Source organism: Procambarus clarkii, chromosome 82 (assembly GCF_040958095.1).
Source record: "Procambarus clarkii isolate CNS0578487 chromosome 82, FALCON_Pclarkii_2.0, whole genome shotgun sequence".
NCBI classification, from domain to species: Eukaryota; Metazoa; Arthropoda; class Malacostraca; order Decapoda; family Cambaridae; genus Procambarus; species Procambarus clarkii.
The window spans coordinates 17561433-17581227 of NC_091231.1; the positions used below are offsets into that span (position 1 = coordinate 17561433).

At 48.3% G+C, this 19795-nt stretch overlaps 1 protein-coding gene across 1 annotated transcript; it reads right to left on the reverse strand.

Moving 5' to 3' along the window:
- Positions 1–879: 879 nt before the first annotated feature.
- On the reverse strand, positions 880–2412 carry LOC123764443 (ribosome-binding protein 1-like). The gene has a single exon (XM_045752313.2). It carries the CDS (start codon positions 2410–2412, stop codon positions 880–882), a length of 1533 nt encoding a protein of 510 aa, XP_045608269.2.
- Between the last annotated feature and the right edge of the window lie 17383 nt (positions 2413–19795).

Here is a 19795-nt window from a genome sequence, read left to right on the forward strand (position 1 = left end):
CGTCGTGTGGCCGTCGTGTGGCCATTGTGTGGCCGTCGTGTGGTCATTGTGTGGCCGTCGTGTGGTCGTCGTGTGGCCGTCGTGTGGTCATTGTGTGGCCGTCGTGTGGCCATTGTGTGGCCGTCGTGTGGTCATTGTGTGGCCGTCGTGTGGTCGTCGTGTGGCCGTCGTGTGGCCATTGTGTGGCCGTCGTGTGGTCATTGTGTGGCCATTGTGTGGCCATCGTGTGGCCACTGTGTGGCCATCGTGTGGCCATTGTGTGGCCGTCGTGTGGCCATTGTGTGGCCATCGTGTGGCCATTGTGTGGCCATCGTGTGGCCATTGTGTGGCCGTCGTGTGGCCATTGTGTGGCCATCGTGTGGCCATTGTGTGGCCGTCGTGTGGTCATTGTGTGGCCGTCGTGTGGCCATCGTGTGACCCTCTTTGCGTCGCTGGCTACAATAACAAGGAGCGGTGCACCGCCAAATCACAGAGAGGCCTTTAAATCCCTGCTTCCTGATTGGCTTGCATTTGTGACCGTTGGGATGCTTGCCCGCAGTGTAGCAAGCTTGGGGACCATATGGGCAGTTTCTTTCAACCTGATGCTCTCTTCACTTAGCTGTAATTAAGTACCTGGGAGTTAGACAGCTGCTACGGGCTGCCTGGGGATGTATAACAAAAAAAAGGCCTGTTCGGGAACCGGACCGCGGGGACGCTAAACCCTGAAATCATCTCAAGATAACAACAAGAAGATAACCCCTCCTGTACACAGCGTAGTCGCCTCCGCCAGGAAAACTTTATCCTGCAGGTTGTCACGTGAGGATGACCTTGAGCGATACATCACACACTCCACCATTTGGACGCGACTATTCTGGTAACTATCAGGTTGTTCAGGAATAGTTATAATAAACAACACTGAAGGTATTTGTCAATAGGTTTTGTACTGAAAGTTTTGGACTCAAGAGAAGGGTCGACAAAATTATCAAGTGCAGTTAAGGGATGTGGAAGACTCGCTGCCTCCCGCTCCTGTGACTGCCGTCCACCTGCTGCCTCCCGCTCCTGTGACTGCCATCCACCTGCTGCCTCCCGCTCCTGTGACTGCCGTCCACCTGCTGCCTCCCGCTCCTGTGACTGCCATCCACCTGCTGCCTTCCGCTCCTGTGACTGCCATCCACCTGCTGCCACCCGCTCCTGTGACTGCCATCCACCTGCTGCCTTCCGCTCCTGTGACTGCCGTCCACCTGCTGCCTCCCGCTCCTGTGACTGCCATCCACCTGCTGCCTCCCGCTCCTGTGACTGCCATCCACCTGCTGCCTTCCGCTCCTGTGACTGCCGTCCACCTGCTGCCTTCCGCTCCTGTGACTGCCATCCACCTGCTGCCTTCCGCTCCTGTGACTGCCGTCCACCTGCTGCCTTCCGCTCCTGTAACTGCCATCCACCTGCTGCCTTCCGCTCCTGTGACTGCTGTCCACCTGCTGCCTCCCGCTCCTGTGACTGCCATCCACCTGCTGCCTCCCGCTCCTGTGACTGCCATCCACCTGCTTCCTTCCGCTCCTGTGACTGCCATCCACCTGCTACCTTCCGCTCCTGTGACTGCCATCCACCTGCTGCCTCCCGCTCCTGTGACTGCCATCCACCTGCTGCCTCCCGCTCCTGTGACTGCCATCCACCTGCTGCCTTCCGCTCCTGTGACTGCCATCCACCTGCTGCCTTCCGCTCCTGTGTCTGCCATCCACCTGCTGCCTTCCGCTCCTGTGACTGCCGTCCACCTGCTGCCTCCCGCTCCTGTGACTGCCATCCACCTGCTGCCTTCCGCTCCTGTGACTGCCATCCACCTGCTGCCTTCCGCTCCTGTGACTGCCATCCACCTGCTGCCTCCCGCTCCTGTGACTGCCATCCACCTGCTGCCTTCCGCTCCTGTGACTGCCATCCACCTGCTGCCTCCCGCTCCTGTGACTGCCATCCACCTGCTGCCTTCCGCTCCTGTGACTGCCATCCACCTGCTGGCTTCCGCTCCTGTGACTGCCATCCACCTGCTGCCTCCCGCTCCTGTGACTGCCATCCACCTGCTGCCTTCCGCTCCTGTGACTGCCGTCCACCTGCTGCCTCCCGCTCCTGTGACTGCCATCCACCTGCTGGCTTTCGCTCCTGTGACTGCCATCCACCTGCTGCCTCCCGCTCCTGTGACTGCCATCCACCTGCTGCCTTCCGCTCCTGTGACTGCCGTCCACCTGCTGCCTCCCGCTCCTGTGACTGCCATCCACCTGCTGCCTTCCGCTCCTGTGACTGCCATCCACCTGCTGCCTCCCGCTCCTGTGACTGCCATCCACCTGCTGCCTTCCGCTCCTGTGACTGCCATCCCTTCCGCTCCTGTGACTGCCATCCACCTGCTGCCTTCCGCTCCTGTGACTGCCATCCACCTGCTGCCTCCATCTGTCCTCTTACAAATTACGTCTAAATTTGGCCGTTTGCTCGTATGACCGAAAATAGACGTAATTTGAAAATGAAAAATAATTTAAAATAATTTTTTTTCCAAAACAGTAAGTTGAGGATCCTCTGGTATGTTAGGAGGGCAAGAAGTTTGCCTGAATTTATAATCATTTAAAGCGTTTGGAAAGTTTGCTCTCCTAACCTAACTGAGTAAACCGGACGACTCAAACAGAAAACGGGACTCTACGTTATTTTCGTGAGCCGATTTCATTTCGAATTATGTCATTTTTGGCCATGGCGCGCATACGAGCGGAAAACAACGTTATTTTAAGAGGACGGGTTGCTGAGGCACATCGCCATAACCGTTTACCCTCCGTACACGCCATGGGCACAAGAACGAGGATGGATGAGTTCAATGACTGAAGATACACTTAACGTAAGTACTTACCAACATTACTGAGCATGAGTAACCACGTGGTAGCTACTCGTGCTCATATCATACGATATCTTACGAGGTGAGATATAACGTGATATCTTACGTGAGTAACAAGATATCACGTGATATCTTACGTAACTCCAAACGACTCCGCCAGTTAACACCTGTACAGGAAGGGAAAGGAAAGAGAACTATCAGGGGGAAAGCTTCAGGGAATTACGACTATATAGCACTTGAAAGGGATCTGTATAAGGATTGGGATAGGATGGGGGAAAGGAATGGTTCCCAAACCACTTGGATGGTAGGGGATTGAACGTCAACCTGCATGAAGGGAGACCGTCTCCCTACCGTGTAGCCCAAGTGGTTGGGTCACCTGTACAGGAGCACTACAGGAGTTGAGGTTACAGGAGTGCTTTCCTCGTACTCTGAAGCTCCAGCAAGCAGGAGGCCCTCTGTCACCTGGGAAACTCAGAGTACCGTGTGGAAGCCAACAGAAAAAAAAAACATGTCAGATCGTTCCAGTTAACATGCTAAGTCCAGGGATATTACATGTCAATGTGTTTGCATGATAACTGATGATCACCCGGGCGCCTGATTACGGCTCCATGTATCTCGTTAATTGCTCCAATGATTGCGTGGAAACTGTATTTGCGAAGTGATCACTACAAGTGTTAAGCCAGGTGGTTAGTGCACATATACTCAACATTCACTTAGCCTTTATGTGTCCCTTGTTTGATTATTAACTTTTCATGACATTTCATCAACTAAATCAATTCCTCAACCGTGTATGGTAAAGTTAATTTTACTGACTAAAGGTGTTAATGAGAAGTAAGGAAGTATGAGTGAGTCCCCCCCCCCTCTCACTGACGCTGGCAGCCTTCTACACCAGATACGTGGCGGACACTTCCACTATACATTATCGCCCCACAATTCAAATGTCTTTCATGAAGATTGATTTCAAGTTGTGCCACGCTCTTAATGAGAGAAATACACATGAAGTACACATACACTGTGGCTGAGAGTACGCGGCAAGTGTAGTGGGAATGGCAGATTTAAGTTGCAAAGTTCCTGAGGATATGGAGACACTGAGCGAGGAAGTGTGAGAAGCGAGGACGCGATGTATATGAACACTGGCAGTGTGAGAGCAGATACGAGCCAGCGAGGGAGGTCGCGCTCGGCGCTACTAATACTAGCCACGTAGGGAGCACGAGTGCTCGCCTTGTTGTGCTTGCGGGGAGTTGAGCTCTGGCTCTTTGGTCCCGTCTCTCAACTGTCAATCAACTGGTGTACAGATTACTGAGCCTACTGGGCTCTATCATACTGTATCTACATTTGAAACTGTGTATGGAGTCAGTCTCCACCACATCACTGCCTAATGCATTCCATCTGTTAACTACTGACTCTGGAAAAAGTTCTTTATAACGTCTCTGTGGCTCATTTGAGTTCTAAGTTTCCACCTGTGTCTCCTTGTTCGCGTACCACCCATGCTAAACACTTTATCTACCGAGTCAATTCCTCTGAGAATTTTATAGGTACTGATCTTGTCTTCCTTAACTATTTTGTTTTCCTGTTGTGAGGTTTAGTTCCAGTAATTTTTCCTCGTAACCCCATACCCTTCAGCTCGGGGACTAGCCTGGAGGCATATATCTGAACCTTTTCTAGCTTCGTTTAGTGTTTGACTAGATGTGGACTCCACGCTGGACCCGCATATTCCAGTATTCGTCTGACATATTAAGTATACAAGATTTTGAATGATTCCTTACCCAAGTTTCTGAAGGTAGTTCTTGTGTTTGCCAGCCTTGCATACGCCGATGTTATCCGTTTGATGTAGGCTTCAGGGGACAGTTATGGTGTGATATCAACCCCTAGATCTGTCTCTCTCTCCATAACTTCTGAAGGATTTCTTCTCCCAGCTGGTACCTGGTGTTTCGCCTTCTGCTCCCTACTCCCATCTTCATAACTTTGCACTTGTTCGAATTAAACTCTAGTAGCCATTTGTTGGACCATTCCTTCATTCTTTCCAGGACATCCTGTAGCCTCTGCAGTCCTCTTCTGCCTATCCTTCTCATAATGTTAGCATCATCAGCAAACATTGAGAGGAACGAGTCTATTCCTTCTGGAAGATCATTCACGTATATCAGAAAGAAGATAGGGCGGAATACAGGACCCTGTGGGATTCTGCTGGTGACATCAGGCTGTGGTTATTTCGATCTGACAGGTAAATGAAAGCAGCGCCATACCTGCTGAAGGTCCCTGAGTCACCTAGTGAACACTAACAATAAATGACGACTGACAACCCTCAACTGACCATTGACAGTCGTCAGTCATTGAAGAGACGTGTCGTCGCGCGTCCGCGAATTATCATGAGTGTCTTGGGACATTAAAGTGTTATAGAGACCAAAATATAATATATGGTCACATGCGGTGTAGAACAACGCAGTGATCAGCGAATGATAGTGAATTCTTATAGCGTGCAATAAGATAAACAAATAAAAATAGCAAGTTCTAGTGGCAACACCTATGCCACCAGCGGGCAGAGGGTCAGGATCAGGTGTGAGTGTCTGGAGTAGCATAACAGAGAATAGTGGTTGTGAAGCGTTATTAGAGCACCCATAGTGCACCCATCTGGCCAAGTGTGGTGCAATTCATGAAAAGTATTCCATAGTGACTGACACTTAGTTGACAAAGACAGAAAAAATAGGAACAACGACGTGGTAACCTGCAGTACCAGGACAACCACGTGGTAACCTGCAGTACCAGGACAACCACGTGGTAACCTGCAGTACCAGGACAACGACGTGGTAACCTGCAGTACCAGGACAACGACGTGGTAACCTGCAGTACCAGGACAACGTTGTGGTAACCTGCAGTACCAGGACAACCACGTGGTAACCTGCAGTACCAGGACAACCACGTGGTAACCTGCAGTACCAGGACAACCACGTGGTAACCTGCAGTACCAGGACAACGACGTGGTAACCTGCAGTACCAGGACAACGTTGTGGTAACCTGCAGTACCAGGACAACGACGTGGTAACCTGCAGTACCAGGACAACGACGTGGTAACCTGCAGTACCAGGACAACCACGTGGTAACCTGCAGTACCAGGACAACCACGTGGTAACCTGCAGTACCAGGACAACGACGTGGTAACCTGCAGTACCAGGACAACCACGTGGTAACCTGCAGTACCAGGACAACGACGTAGTAACCTGCAGTACCAGGACAACCACGTGGTAACCTGCAGTACCAGGACAACGACGTGGTAACCTGCAGTACCAGGACAACCACGTGGTAACCTGCAGTACCAGGACAACCACGTGGTAACCTGCAGTACCAGGACAACCACGTGGTAACCTGCAGTACCAGGACAACGACGTGGTAACCTGCAGTACCAGGACAACGACGTGGTAACCTGCAGTACCAGGACAACGACGTGGTAACCTGCAGTACCGGGACAACCACGTGGTAACCTGCAGTACCGGGACAACCACGTGGTAACCTGCAGTACCAGGACAACCACGTGGTAACCTGCAGTACCAGGACAACCACGTAGTAACCTGCAGTACCAGGACAACCACGTGGTAACCTGCAGTACCAGGACAACCACGTGGTAACCTGCAGTACCAGGACAACCACGTGGTAACCTGCAGTACCAGGACAACCCCATCATAAGAACAGCAGTCATTACTCGCCTAGTTTGTACTGAGCAGGAAGGCTGACTGGCGGGGTCCTCTTTCTTGGTCATCTCTCTGGTGTACGGAGATATATCTTATCTTGAGATATATCTTGAGATGATTTCGGGACTTTAGTGTCCCCGCGGCCCGGTCCTCGACCAGGCCTCCACCCCCAGGAAGCAGCCCGTGACAGCTGACTAACTCCTAGGTACCTATTTACTGCTAGGTAACAGGGGCATTCAGGGTGAAAGAAACTTTGCCCATTTGTTTCTGCCTTGTGCGGGAATCGAACCCGCGCCACAGAATTACGAGTCCTGCGCGCTATCCACCAGGCTACCAGGCCCCCTCGGAGTGGGTAAAAAAAATCCATATATCATATGTATTTAAAAATCTAACGAGGCTCATTCATGGTAGACAGTTTCTTTATCAAATATGTGTCGGGGGCCCTAGTGACTGTCTGTACTCCCTTTAATGTCGGGGGCCCTAGTGACTGTCTCTACTCCCTTTAATGTTACGGGCCCTAGTGACTGTCTCTACTCCCTTTAATGTCGGGGGCCCTAGTGACTGTCTCTACTCCCTTTAATGTCGGGGGCCCTAGTGACTGTCTCTACTCCCTTTAATGTCGGGGGCCCTAGTGACTGTCTCTACTCCCTTTAATGTCGGGGGCCCTAGTGACTGTCTCTACTCCCTTTAATGTCGGGGGCCCTAGTGACTGTCTCTACTCCCTTTAATGTCGGGGGCCCTAGTGACTGTCTCTACTCCCTTTAAGCCCCCCCTCTCCCCCACTTTCCTACCCCCCCCCCCCCGTCTCACTCTACCAAAACACACCTACACACAAACCCCCACAGTGTAACACCCACACCTCCGCACCCCACACTCAAACCCGAATAGACACGCACACACACTTACAAACACACATTCAAGTATATCCCTCCCTTGTCTCTCCCTCATTCACACAAGCCCACATATTCCACCCCACATATACGCACAAATACACACCTCCCTTCCTCAGCCCCTCCTCCCCCCCCTATTCTTCGCCACCTTGCCCTTGCTCCCCACCACCTCCATCACCCTTCTCGTCTTAACTATCGCCCGCCTACAAACACACCAGCCCCTCTAATTTTCCCCCCTCTCCCATGCCCCCCCCTCTCCCATGCCCCCCCTCACCCCTCCTCCTCCATCTCCTCCCTCCTCGTTCCCTCTCTCCTCTCACCACACCTCTTCCCACACTCACCCCCACACCCCCTGTGTAACTCCCCAACACACACACCCACACACAACCACACATAACCACACCCCGTCCCCCCACACTCCCTACACACAACCACACCACCCACACAACCACAACTATGTGAGTACACAACCTCACTCTTCCCCATGTTACCACCTCCACCGTTATCACACATACGGCATGAACCATTACTACATCCCTTCCTCTCCCCACACCTCTCGCTCGCTATCTAATATCTCCATCCCACATCCCCACCCCGCACACACACATACACTTACCCACATATACATACTCACATCCTTGCCCACCCCTCACAGGTGGGGATGAGGAGCAAGGTCACCCTATTAAGGAGATGATCGTTTGCATGTGGGCGGAACTGTGAACGCAGTGAGGCACAGAGTAATGTGGGGGACAATAAGCAACCTACGGCATGAATCAACTTACGCGATGAATCAACCTACGGGCAACCTATGGGATAAGCAACCTAGCAGTAAAATAGGTACCTGGGTGTTAGTCAGCTGTCACGGGCTGCTTCCTGGGGGTGGAGGCCTGGTCGAGGACCGGGCCGCGGGGACACTAAAAACCCCGAAATCATCTCAAGATAACCTCAAGAAGATGAATTGAGGGCAGCAAAGGAGGAGATAAAAAGCCTGATAGAGTACCCTCTTTACTACCAGACTCAAACCATCACTCAGGAAGCTGGAAATATATCTGAAGACGGGTTTGACTTCCACAGTACAAGCCGAGTTTGCAGGTATGCTTAGAAAGATCCCAGAACCTAAGTGTGTAGTAGAGTAAGTTGTCATGAAAGTAGACACTTCTCATGATGCAGCAATGTGTACTAGTCCCAGCAATGGGACGAGTACAATGGGGACTTTTCCTCTCTATCAGTACACACTAGCAATGTGTACTGATAGAGAGGAAAAAGAGCAGTAGTCGTAGTAGGTATTAATAAGGAATAAGCAGGATCCAGTCAGGAGGAGTGGAGAGATAAGGACAAAGCTGCAGTGACAGGAATCATGAAGGGGGTACAAATGGAGAGGGCTGAACGAAGTACAGAAGAGATTTTCAGATTTGGCCAGTACAACAAGAAGAAAGACCGGTCGATAAAGGTAGTATTCACGAACGAGAACCCGAAAGAGGAACTTCTAGCAAGGAAGAGCAATCTATAAGTAATGGAATTCAAAATGGTATTCCTTCAGAGGGATATGAGAAGAGACGAGAGAATGAGAACAGCAGATGCAAGGAAGAAACGCAAGAAGAGAAATGCAATGAGGGAACTATGGTCCTAAACCCTACAATCCCAGAAGAGAGTGCGGAACCCTCCACAAGCAGTTCGGCAGTCCCAGGGAAAAGAGCATCACTCCCACCTTCCACACAATGGAAGTCCTCCCTGTCCCAACCCCTTCCAGCACCCCAGCCCCACTAAATGCTCCACCAAGTCCCCTCCCCCACCCCCTCCTCCTCTCTTCAACCCCTCACCTCTCCACAAACCCTTGAACCATGCCCTACCCCAGCATCCTTAGAACCCATGTTAAATATCGCACAGCACAACAACCCCACTCATGCAGCCCGGTCCATGGAGCAATTGTCTGCACCAGTGGAACAGGCAGCAAGAGTAAGTGAGGATGGAAAGATGAAGGTGAGCTTCGAAGGGATGTATACAAACATAGATGGCAGTACTAATAAAACAAATGAACTTGGGCAAAGGAAACAAGAAGAAAACCCAGATGTAATAACACTCAAAAACAAAACTCTCAGGCATCATAAAAGCAATGTTTCCGCAGGACTACTGTATAGTAAGGCAGTAGTGGGACGAGGAGGAGGAGGAGGAGGAGTGGCTCGGCTGATAAGGAATTGAGTTTCGATGAGATGAAAATCCCAGGCTGTGAAGATTACACACACCTCTACCACCTGCACACACACACACACACACACACACACACACACACACACACACACACACACACACACACACACACATACACACACACACACACACACACGCATGGTATACACCTAACATGTATACCATGCAAGCTGATGAACAAGATCATGAGGAAAAGGCTCGTAGAGCATCTGGAGGGAAATAGCTTTGTAACACACCACCAACATGGGTTCAGAGATAGTAAATCGTGCCTCACAGGTTTAAAAGAATTCTATGACCGGGCAACAAAAATTAGGCAAGAAAGAGAAGGGTGGGCAGACTGCATTTTCTTTGACTACCAGAAAGCCTTTGACACATTACTCCAGAAAAGGCTGTTAAAAAAGTTGGAACATCAGGCAGGAGTGAAAGGGAAGGTGCTCCTGTGGATAAGGAAGTATTTAAGCAACAGGAAACAACGAGTAACTTTGAGAAGGGAGACATCAGAGTGGCGAGATGTCACCAGCGGAGTCCCACAGGGCTCAGTACTTGGACCCATCCTGTTTCTAATATATGTAAACGGTCTTCCAGAGAGTATAGACTCATTTTTCCCAATGTTTGCTGATGATGCAAAAATAATAAGAAGAATCAAGACAGATGAAGATAGACACAGACGATCTGGATGATCTGGACAAACTGGACGAATGGTCTAGAAAACGGCTGCTAAGGTTCAACTCCGAAAAGTGTAAAGTAATGAAATTAGGCTAAGGGAACAGAAGGCTGAACACAAGGTACCATCTGGGAGGTGAAATCCCTCAAGAGGCAAATAGAGAGAAAGATCTATAAGTTGATATCACACCGAACCGGTCCTCAGAGGCCCACATCAAAACGATATCATCAGCGGCATATGATAGGTTGGCCAACATTAGAACTGCCTTTAGAAACTTGTGTAAGGAATCATTTAGGACCCTGTATACCACTTATGTCAGATTATAATTGGATTACCACTTATAATCCGGGAATCTGCAGCTCCAGCCTGTAGTCCATATCTAGTTAAACACAAGACAAAGTTAGAAAAGATTAAGCGGTATGCCACCAGGCCCGTCCCGGAACTGAGAGGAATGAGCTACGAGGAAAGGCTAAAGGAGTTGAACCTCACGTCCCTGGAAAACAGAAGAGTAAGGAGAGACAGGATAACCACCTACAAAATTCTCAGAGGAATTGATAGGGTGGACAAAGACAAACTCTTCAGCACGGGTGGGACACGAACAAGGGGACACAGGTGGAAACTTAGTACCCAAATGAGCCACAGAGACGTTAGAAAGAATTTTTCAGTGTCAGAGTAGTTAATAAATGGAATGCACAAGGAAATTATCTGGTGCAGGCAGACTCCATACACAGTTTCAAATATAGGTATGATTGAGCCCAGTAGGCTCTGGAATCTGTAAACCAGTTGATTGACGGTTGAGAGGCGGGACCCAAGAGGCAAAGCTCAACCACCGCAGGCACAACTAGGTTAGTACACACACACACACACACACACACACACACACACACACACACACACACACACACACACACACACACACACACACACACACACACACACACACACACACACACACACACACAAGACAAGCCCATGGACATGTTATGGAATGCATTAGGAAGTGATGTGGTGGAGGCTGACTCCATACACAGTTTCAAGTGTAGATATGACAGAGCCCGATAGGCTCAGGAATCTGTACACCTGTTGATTGACGGTTGAGAGGCGGGACCAAAGAGCCAGAGCTCAACCCCCGCAAACACAACTAGGTGAGTACAACTAGGTGAGTACACACACACACCTTACGACATTGGAAGACAGAAGAGTAAGGGGAGACATGATCACTACCTACAAAATCCTCAGAGGAATCGACCGGGTAGACAAGGATAAACTATTCAACACTGGTGGTACGCGAACACGGAGAAACAGGTGGAAACGTAGTACCCACATGAACCGCAGGGAAGTTAAAAAGAACTTTTTCAGTGTCAGAGTGGTTAACTAATGTAATGCATTAGGCAGTGATGTGGTTACACTCCACCCTTCTCACTTCACAGCCTGCCCACACCTCACAACCTGCCCACACCTCACAACCTGCCCACACCTCACAACCTGCCCACACACCTCACAACCTGCCACACACCTCACAACCTGCCCACACCTCACAACCTGCCCACACACCTCACAACCTGCCCACACACACCTCACAACCTGCCCACACATCTCACAACCTGCCACACACACCTCACAACCTGCCCACACACCTCACAACCTGCCCACACACCTCATAACCTGCCACACACACCTCACAACCTGCCCACACACCTCACAACCTGCCCACACACACCTCACAACCTGTCCACACCTCACAACCTGCCCACACACACCTCACAACCTGCCCACACACACCTCACAACCTGCCACACACACCTCACAACCTGCCCACACACCTCACAACCTGCCCACACACACCTCACAACCTGCCCACACACCTCACAACCTGTCCACACCTCACAACCTGCCCACACACACCTCACAACAAGCCACACACCTCACAACCTGCCCACACACACCTCACAACCTGCCCACACACACCTCACAACCTGCCCACACACACCTCACAACCTGCCCACACACCTCACAACCTGCCCACACACACCTCACAACCTGCCCACACACCTCACAACCTGCCCACACACACCTCACAACCTGCCCACACACCTCACAACCTGCCCACACACACCGCACAACCTGCCCACACACCTCACAACCTGCCCACACACACCTCATAACCTGCCCACACACACCTCACAACCTGCCCACACACCTCACAACCTGCCCACACACCTCACAACCTGCCACACACCTCACAACCTGCCCACACACACCTCACAACCTGCCCACACACACCTCACAACCTGCCCACACACACCTCACAACATGCCCACACACCTCACAACCTGCCCACACACACCTCACAACCTGCCCACACACACCTCACAACCTGCCCACAAACCTCACAACCTGCCCACACACCTCACAACCTGCCCACACACACCTCACAACCTGCCCACACACACCTTACAACCTGCCCACACACCTCACAACCTGCCCACACACCTCACAACCTGCCCACACACACCTCACAACCTGCCCACACACCTCACAACCTGCCCACACACCTCACAACCTGCCACACACCTCACAACCTGCCCACACACACCTCACAACCTGCCCACACACACCTCACAACCTTCCCACACACACCTCACAACCTGCCCACACACCTCACAACCTGCCACACACCTCACAACCTGCCCACACACACCTCACAACCTGCCCACACACACCTCACAACCTGCCCACACACACCTCACAACCTGCCCACACACACCTCACAACCTGCCCACACACCTCACAACCTGCCCACACACCTCACAACCTGCCCACACACACACCTCACAACCTGCCCACACACCTCACAACCTGCCCACACACCTCACAACCTGCCCACACACCTCACAACCTGCCCACACACACCTCACAACCTGCCACACACCTCACAACCTGCCTATACACACCTCACAACCTGCCCATACACACCTCACAACCTGCCCACACACCTCACAACCTGCCCACACTTCACAACCTGCCCACACACCTCACAACCTGCCCACACAGAGAACAGGAAGCTAGAAATAGTGAGGAGATAATACTAGATAATAATAATTATAGGGAAAAGAGATATAACTAATATAAGCATCGCTGGTAACGATGTATTTAATTGATTTAAACCCCGTTTCATCAAGTTGTTGGCTGTCAACCCCAGACTTCTGGTTTTATTTAATGTTGAGACTATTTTCGGTCACTTTTATGCTTAATTATTTTACCTAATTAACTTTTATGAAGCTCTTAGTTTTTAATTAACGTTTATGAAGCTTTAAGAACATCAACGATGTTTATTTTTACGCTTTTCTTGCCAAAGTTCTTGAATGTTAGGACAATACGCAAGGCTTGCAATGCAAAGTACAACGTCTTTATTAATAAATACTCTTCTTATGAGTCGTTTCTCAGTCGTTTACGTAGTTATTTCTTGGATATAAAACTGACGTAACATTTGGCACATTATTTGTGTACTATCTTGGTCTTGAGAATAATTGTGTTCCTGTGGAACATGACAAGTTCCTGCTTGTACCACGGGGATTATTGGGGGGAGGGTGGCAGTGTGTCAGCACATGTCTTATTGTTCCATGGGACACCCTTAAGAACAGTCTTATTGTTCCATGGGACACCCTTAAGAACAGTCTTATTGTTCCATGGGACACCCTTAAGAACAGTCTTATTGTTCCATAGGACACCCTTAAGAACAGTCTTATTGTTCCATGGGACACCCTTAAGAACAGTCTTATTGTTCCATGGGACACCCTTAAGAACAGTCTTATTGTTCCATGGGACACCCTTAAGAACAGTCTTATTGTTCCATGGGACACCCTTAAGAACAGTCTTATTGTTCCATGGGACACCCTTAAGAACAGTCTTATTGTTCCATGGGACACCCTTAAGAACAGTCTTATTGTTCCATGGGACACCCTTAAGAACAGTCTTATTGCTCCATGGAACATCTTTAAGGTACCATGGAACAATACATGTTAACACTTATCGTTTTATGTGACAACGTTAACACTGCCTTATGGTTCCATGGGCCAGCCTTAAAATTAGGAACACTAATCGTTCCATGGACCAGTCTTAAGAACACTAATCGTTCCATGGGCCAGCCTTAAGAACACTAATCGTTCCATGGACCAGTCTTAAGAACACTAATCGTTCCATGGACTAGTCTTAAGAACACTAATCGTTCCATGGACTAGTCTTAAGAACACTAATCGTTCCATGGGCCAGCCTTAAGAACACTAATCGTTCCATGGGCCAGCCTTAAGAACACTAATCGTTCCATGGACCAGTCTTAAGAACACTAATCGTTCCATGGACTAGTCTTAAGAACACTAATCGTTCCATGGACTAGTCTTAAGAACACTAATCGTTCCATGGACTAGTCTTAAGAACACTAATCGTTCCATGGGCTAGCCTTAAGAACACTAATCGTTCCATGGGCTAGCCTTAAGAACACTAATCGTTCCATGGATCAGTCTTAAGAACACTAATCGTTCCATGGGCCAGCCTTAAGAACACTAATCGTTCCATGGACCAGTCTTAAGAACACTAATCGTTCCATGGACCAGCCTTAAGAACACTAATCGTTCCATGGACCAGTCTTAAGAACACTAATCGTTCCATGGGCCAGCCTTAAGAACACTAATCGTTCCATGGGCCAGCCTTAAGAACACTAATCGTTCCATGGACTAGTCTTAAGAACACTAATCGTTCCATGGACTAGTCTTAAGAACACTAATCGTTCCATGGGCCAGCCTTAAGAACACTAATCGTTCCATGGGCCAGCCTTAAGAACACTAATCGTTCCATGGACTAGTCTTAAGAACACTAATCGTTCCATGGACTAGTCTTAAGAACACTAATCGTTCCATGGGCCAGTCTTAAGAACACTAATCGTTCCATGGACCAGTCTTAAGAACACTAATCGTTCCATGGGCCAGCCTTAAGAACACTAATCGTTCCATGGACCAGTCTTAAGAACACTAATCGTTCCATGGGCCAGCCTTACCCTGAGAGTGGCTGGCCTGGCAGAGTTCCTCACAGCGCCCCTCACTCCTTCGTAGAACTTATGTCAGAGGAAACACTTATAAGATATCACAGCAAACAGTAAATTTGTGTTGGAGTATTTTTGCACAGATTAAACTGGCAAACATCAACACAGGAAGAACAATGACCTCGTTAGTGTTTTCAGGATGTAAAAAAAATGTGGAGAAATACATGTTTACAAAACAGGAGATGTAGGCCTACCTGGCGCAGCCTAACAGCTCTCAGGGCACGTGTAACAGGTCAGCCCTGGGAACGTGATCTTCTTACTGCTTAATGATCATGTTAACTGTGAACTCTGCCAGTAATTTTATCACGAAGGATTGTGATGGCAGCTGTGAAGAAACACGGTCACCGCTCCGTCAGCAGCCGCCGCTGCAGCGGGAGTAACACGTCTGCTCACCACGGTGTTCCAGACACAACTGAAACTCAGCGCTGCCACTGCGGCCTTCCCGGCGCCCCCGGCGACCCGATTTACCTAAATGGGCCCCAAGATGTAGACAAATGGACCCAAATGAGCTCTTGCAAGTCAATTTATGAACGAATTAAACTGACCGACACCGGCAAGAGATTGAAGCACGTCTCTCCTTCTCCCGGACCAATTATAATCAGAACTTACACGATAGTTACTATGTTGTTAGATAAGTCCTGCCCACAATTGTTCATAATACCTCAGTGACACCCGCGATTAGAGTTAATTAAATAAAAACAAACGTAGTAAAAATATTAAAACAAGATTATCTGGTCGTAAGATCAGCAAGATCTTATTATTATATGGAGTTACAGAAAAACTGTAACTCACCCCCACATAAATTAAAGATTTGACAGATTACCTTATATTATTAATTAATTAAGATTATAAAATACCTTATCTGTTGCGTCCAACCTTCAAACTTCCACATTATACAAACTGTTCCTCACCATCACTGTGACCGCTGGGCGGAGCCAAGCGACGACTCCAGGGCAGTTGAAGTGTACTCGTGCACACCTGTGGCTCCCCTGGGGGCTCTACAGGGGCTCTACAGGGGGGCTCAACAGGGGGCTCTAGGGCCTGGCCAGCTCTTGCGTGTGATATAACCCAACACACCTTCTATTACACCAGTGTTGACATCTTATGCTGAGATATATAAACACATAAGAGCCACGAGCGTCTTAATATCTCCTCCAAGGTCAACCAACCAAAACCTTATATGCTACGCTGATAAGAGGTGTTCAGTTATTTACATCAAGGAACCTGGGATTAAGACGATTGTGCTGTTTTTATTTATAAACAAGGATTTGACAGAGCCGAGATACCCTTAATCACATCATCATTTAAAATAAATAAATAATATAAAAAATTTATACTATTTTTCTTAAGGCTGTATATTACAAATAATCACTGATATTAATATCAAACATACGTGAACGTTTTCTTCTGCTCAGCACGATTATATGGTGGTGAGGTAACCAAGATTATATGGTCGTGAGGTAACCAAGACTATATGGTGGTGAGGTAACCAAGATTATATGGTCGTGAGGTAACCAAGATTATATGGTCGTGAGGTAACCAAGATTATATGGTCGTGAGGTAACCAAGATTATATGGTCGTGAGGTAACCAAGATTATATGGTGGTGAGGTAACCAAGATTATATGGTGGTGAGGTAACCAAGATTATATGGTCGTGAGGTAACCAAGATTATATGGTCGTGAGGTAACCAAGATTATATGGTGGTGAGGTAACCAAGATTATATGGTCGTGAGGTAACCAAGATTATATGGTGGTGAGGTAACCAAGATTATATGGTCGTGAGGTAACCAAGATTATATGGTCGTGAGGTAACCAAGATTATATGGTGGTGAGGTAACCAAGATTATATGGTCGTGAGGTCATCAAGATCATATGGTCGTAACGTCACCAAGATTATATGGTCGTGACGTCACCAAGATTATATGGTCGTAACGTCACCAAGATTATATGATCGTGACGTCACCAAGATTATATGGTCGTAACGTCACCAAGATTATATGGTCGTTACGTCACCAAGATTATATGGTCGTGAGGTCATCAAGATTATATGGTCGTGAGGTAACCAAGATTATATGGTGGTGAGGTAACCAAGATTATATGATCGTGAGGTAACCAAGATTATATGGTGGTGAGGTAACCAAGATTATATGGTCGTGAGGTAACCAAGATTATATGGTCGTGAGGTAACCAAGATTATATGGTGGTGAGGTAACCAAGATTATATGGTCGTGAGGTCATCAAGATCATATGGTCGTAACGTCACCAAGATTATATGGTCGTGACGTCACCAAGATTATATGGTCGTAACGTCACCAAGATTATATGATCGTGACGTCACCAAGATTATATGGTCGTAACGTCACCAAGATTATATGGTCGTTACGTCACCAAGATTATATGGTCGTGAGGTCATCAAGATTATATGGTCGTGACGTCACCAAGATTATATGGTCGTGAGGTCATCAAGATTATATAATCGTGAGGTCACCAAGATTATATAATCGTGAGGTCACCAAGATTATATAATCGTGAGGTCACCAAGATTATATGGTCGATAGGTCATGAAGATTATATGGCCGTGAGGTCATCATGATTATATGGTCGTGAGGTCACCAAGATTATATAGTCATAAAGTTAGTTAGATTATATAATGGTAAGGTAACATGTTTGTAAGGGTAGTATGACTGTGTGGTCATAAGATCAGCAAGATTGTATAATCATAATGGTATCAATATTTTATGGTGAAGAAGGCTGTATGGCCACGAAGTCAGCAAATATGTTATGGCCACATGCAGAATAATAGTGAACTCCGTCACGATACATTCAGCAAGTCGTAACATGGACAATCAATATCGAAACTTAGGACTACTAGGAATGTATATTGTTCATTAATTGACATATTTAAAGAAGGGGAAATATTCCATTGTTCTTTTGTTTCAATAGATTGATCAAGATGTCAAACGGCTCAGCTGAGATGTCACGGTAAGCTGGCGACGGTCTCATGGTGGTGGGCCAATGGGTGGTGACCAGTTGAGTTACGTCACCCAGGCTAATCTGCGATTGGACATGAAACTGAGTCTCATTTCAGCTGTCAGAGAAGGAGGATATCTACCCCCCCCCCCCACCCTCACCCTTCCTTCCCCTTAATCGTTAACCATATTGTGACACGTTTGGCGGCTCGAATCAAGAGATTTGAACAGCGGGACTCCTCTTCCTCTTCTTTTCTATTTTAGAAAATGGGAGCCTGAGGGACTTTCCAGCTCTGGTTTCTTGTTGGCCAATAATGCACCAATGTTGGGAGAGTTTGTAGGAGTGTTAGAGAGGACTGAGGCTACAGCGTCACCCTCGTGCAAGAACACGCAGCAGAAAGCTTAGGGAATGTGTGCAGACAACGGTAGTACGTACTAGCGATCATTGGGGTACTAGCGTACTAGCGATCATTGGAGTACTAGCGTACTAGCGATCATTGGGGTACTAGCGTACTAGCGATCATTGGAGTACTAGCATACTAGCGATCATTGGAGTACTAGCATACTAGCGATCATTGGAGTACTAGCATACTAGCGATCATTGTGGTACTAGCATACTAGCGATCATTGGAGTACTAGCGTACTAGCGATCATTAGAGTACTAGCATACTAGCGATCATTGGAGTACTAGCATACTAGCGATCATTGTGGTACTAGCATACTAGCGATCATTGGAGTACTAGCGTACTAGCGATCATTGTGGTACTAGCATACTAGCGATCATTGGAGTACTAGCGTACTAGCGATCATTGGGGTACTAGCATACTAGCGATCATTGGAGTACTAGCGTACTAGCGATCATTGGGGTACTAGCATACTAGCGATCATTGGAGTACTAGCATACTAGCGATCATTGGAGTACTAGCATACTAGCGATCATTGGGGTACTAGCATACTAGCGATCATTGGAGTACTAGCGTACTAGCGATCATTGGGGTACTAGCATACTAGCGATCATTGGAGTACTAGCATACTAGCGATCATTGGGGTACTAGCATACTAGCGATCATTGGGGTACTAGCATACTAGCGATCATTGGAGTACTAGCGTACTAGCGATCATTGGAGTACTAGCGTACTAGCGATCATTGGGGTACTAGCATACTAGCGATCATTGGAGTACTAGCATACTAGCGATCATTGGAGTACTAGCATACTAGCGATCATTGGGGTACTAGCATACTAGCGATCATTGGGGTACTAGCATACTAGCGATCATTGGGGTACTAGCATACTACCTTGAGGCTACCTTGAGGTGCTTCCGGGGCTTAGTGTCCCCGCGGCCCGGTCGTCGACCAGGCCTCCTGGTTGCTGGACTGATCAACCAGGCTGTTAGACGCGGCTGCTCGCAGCCTGACGTATGAGTCACAGCCTGGTTGA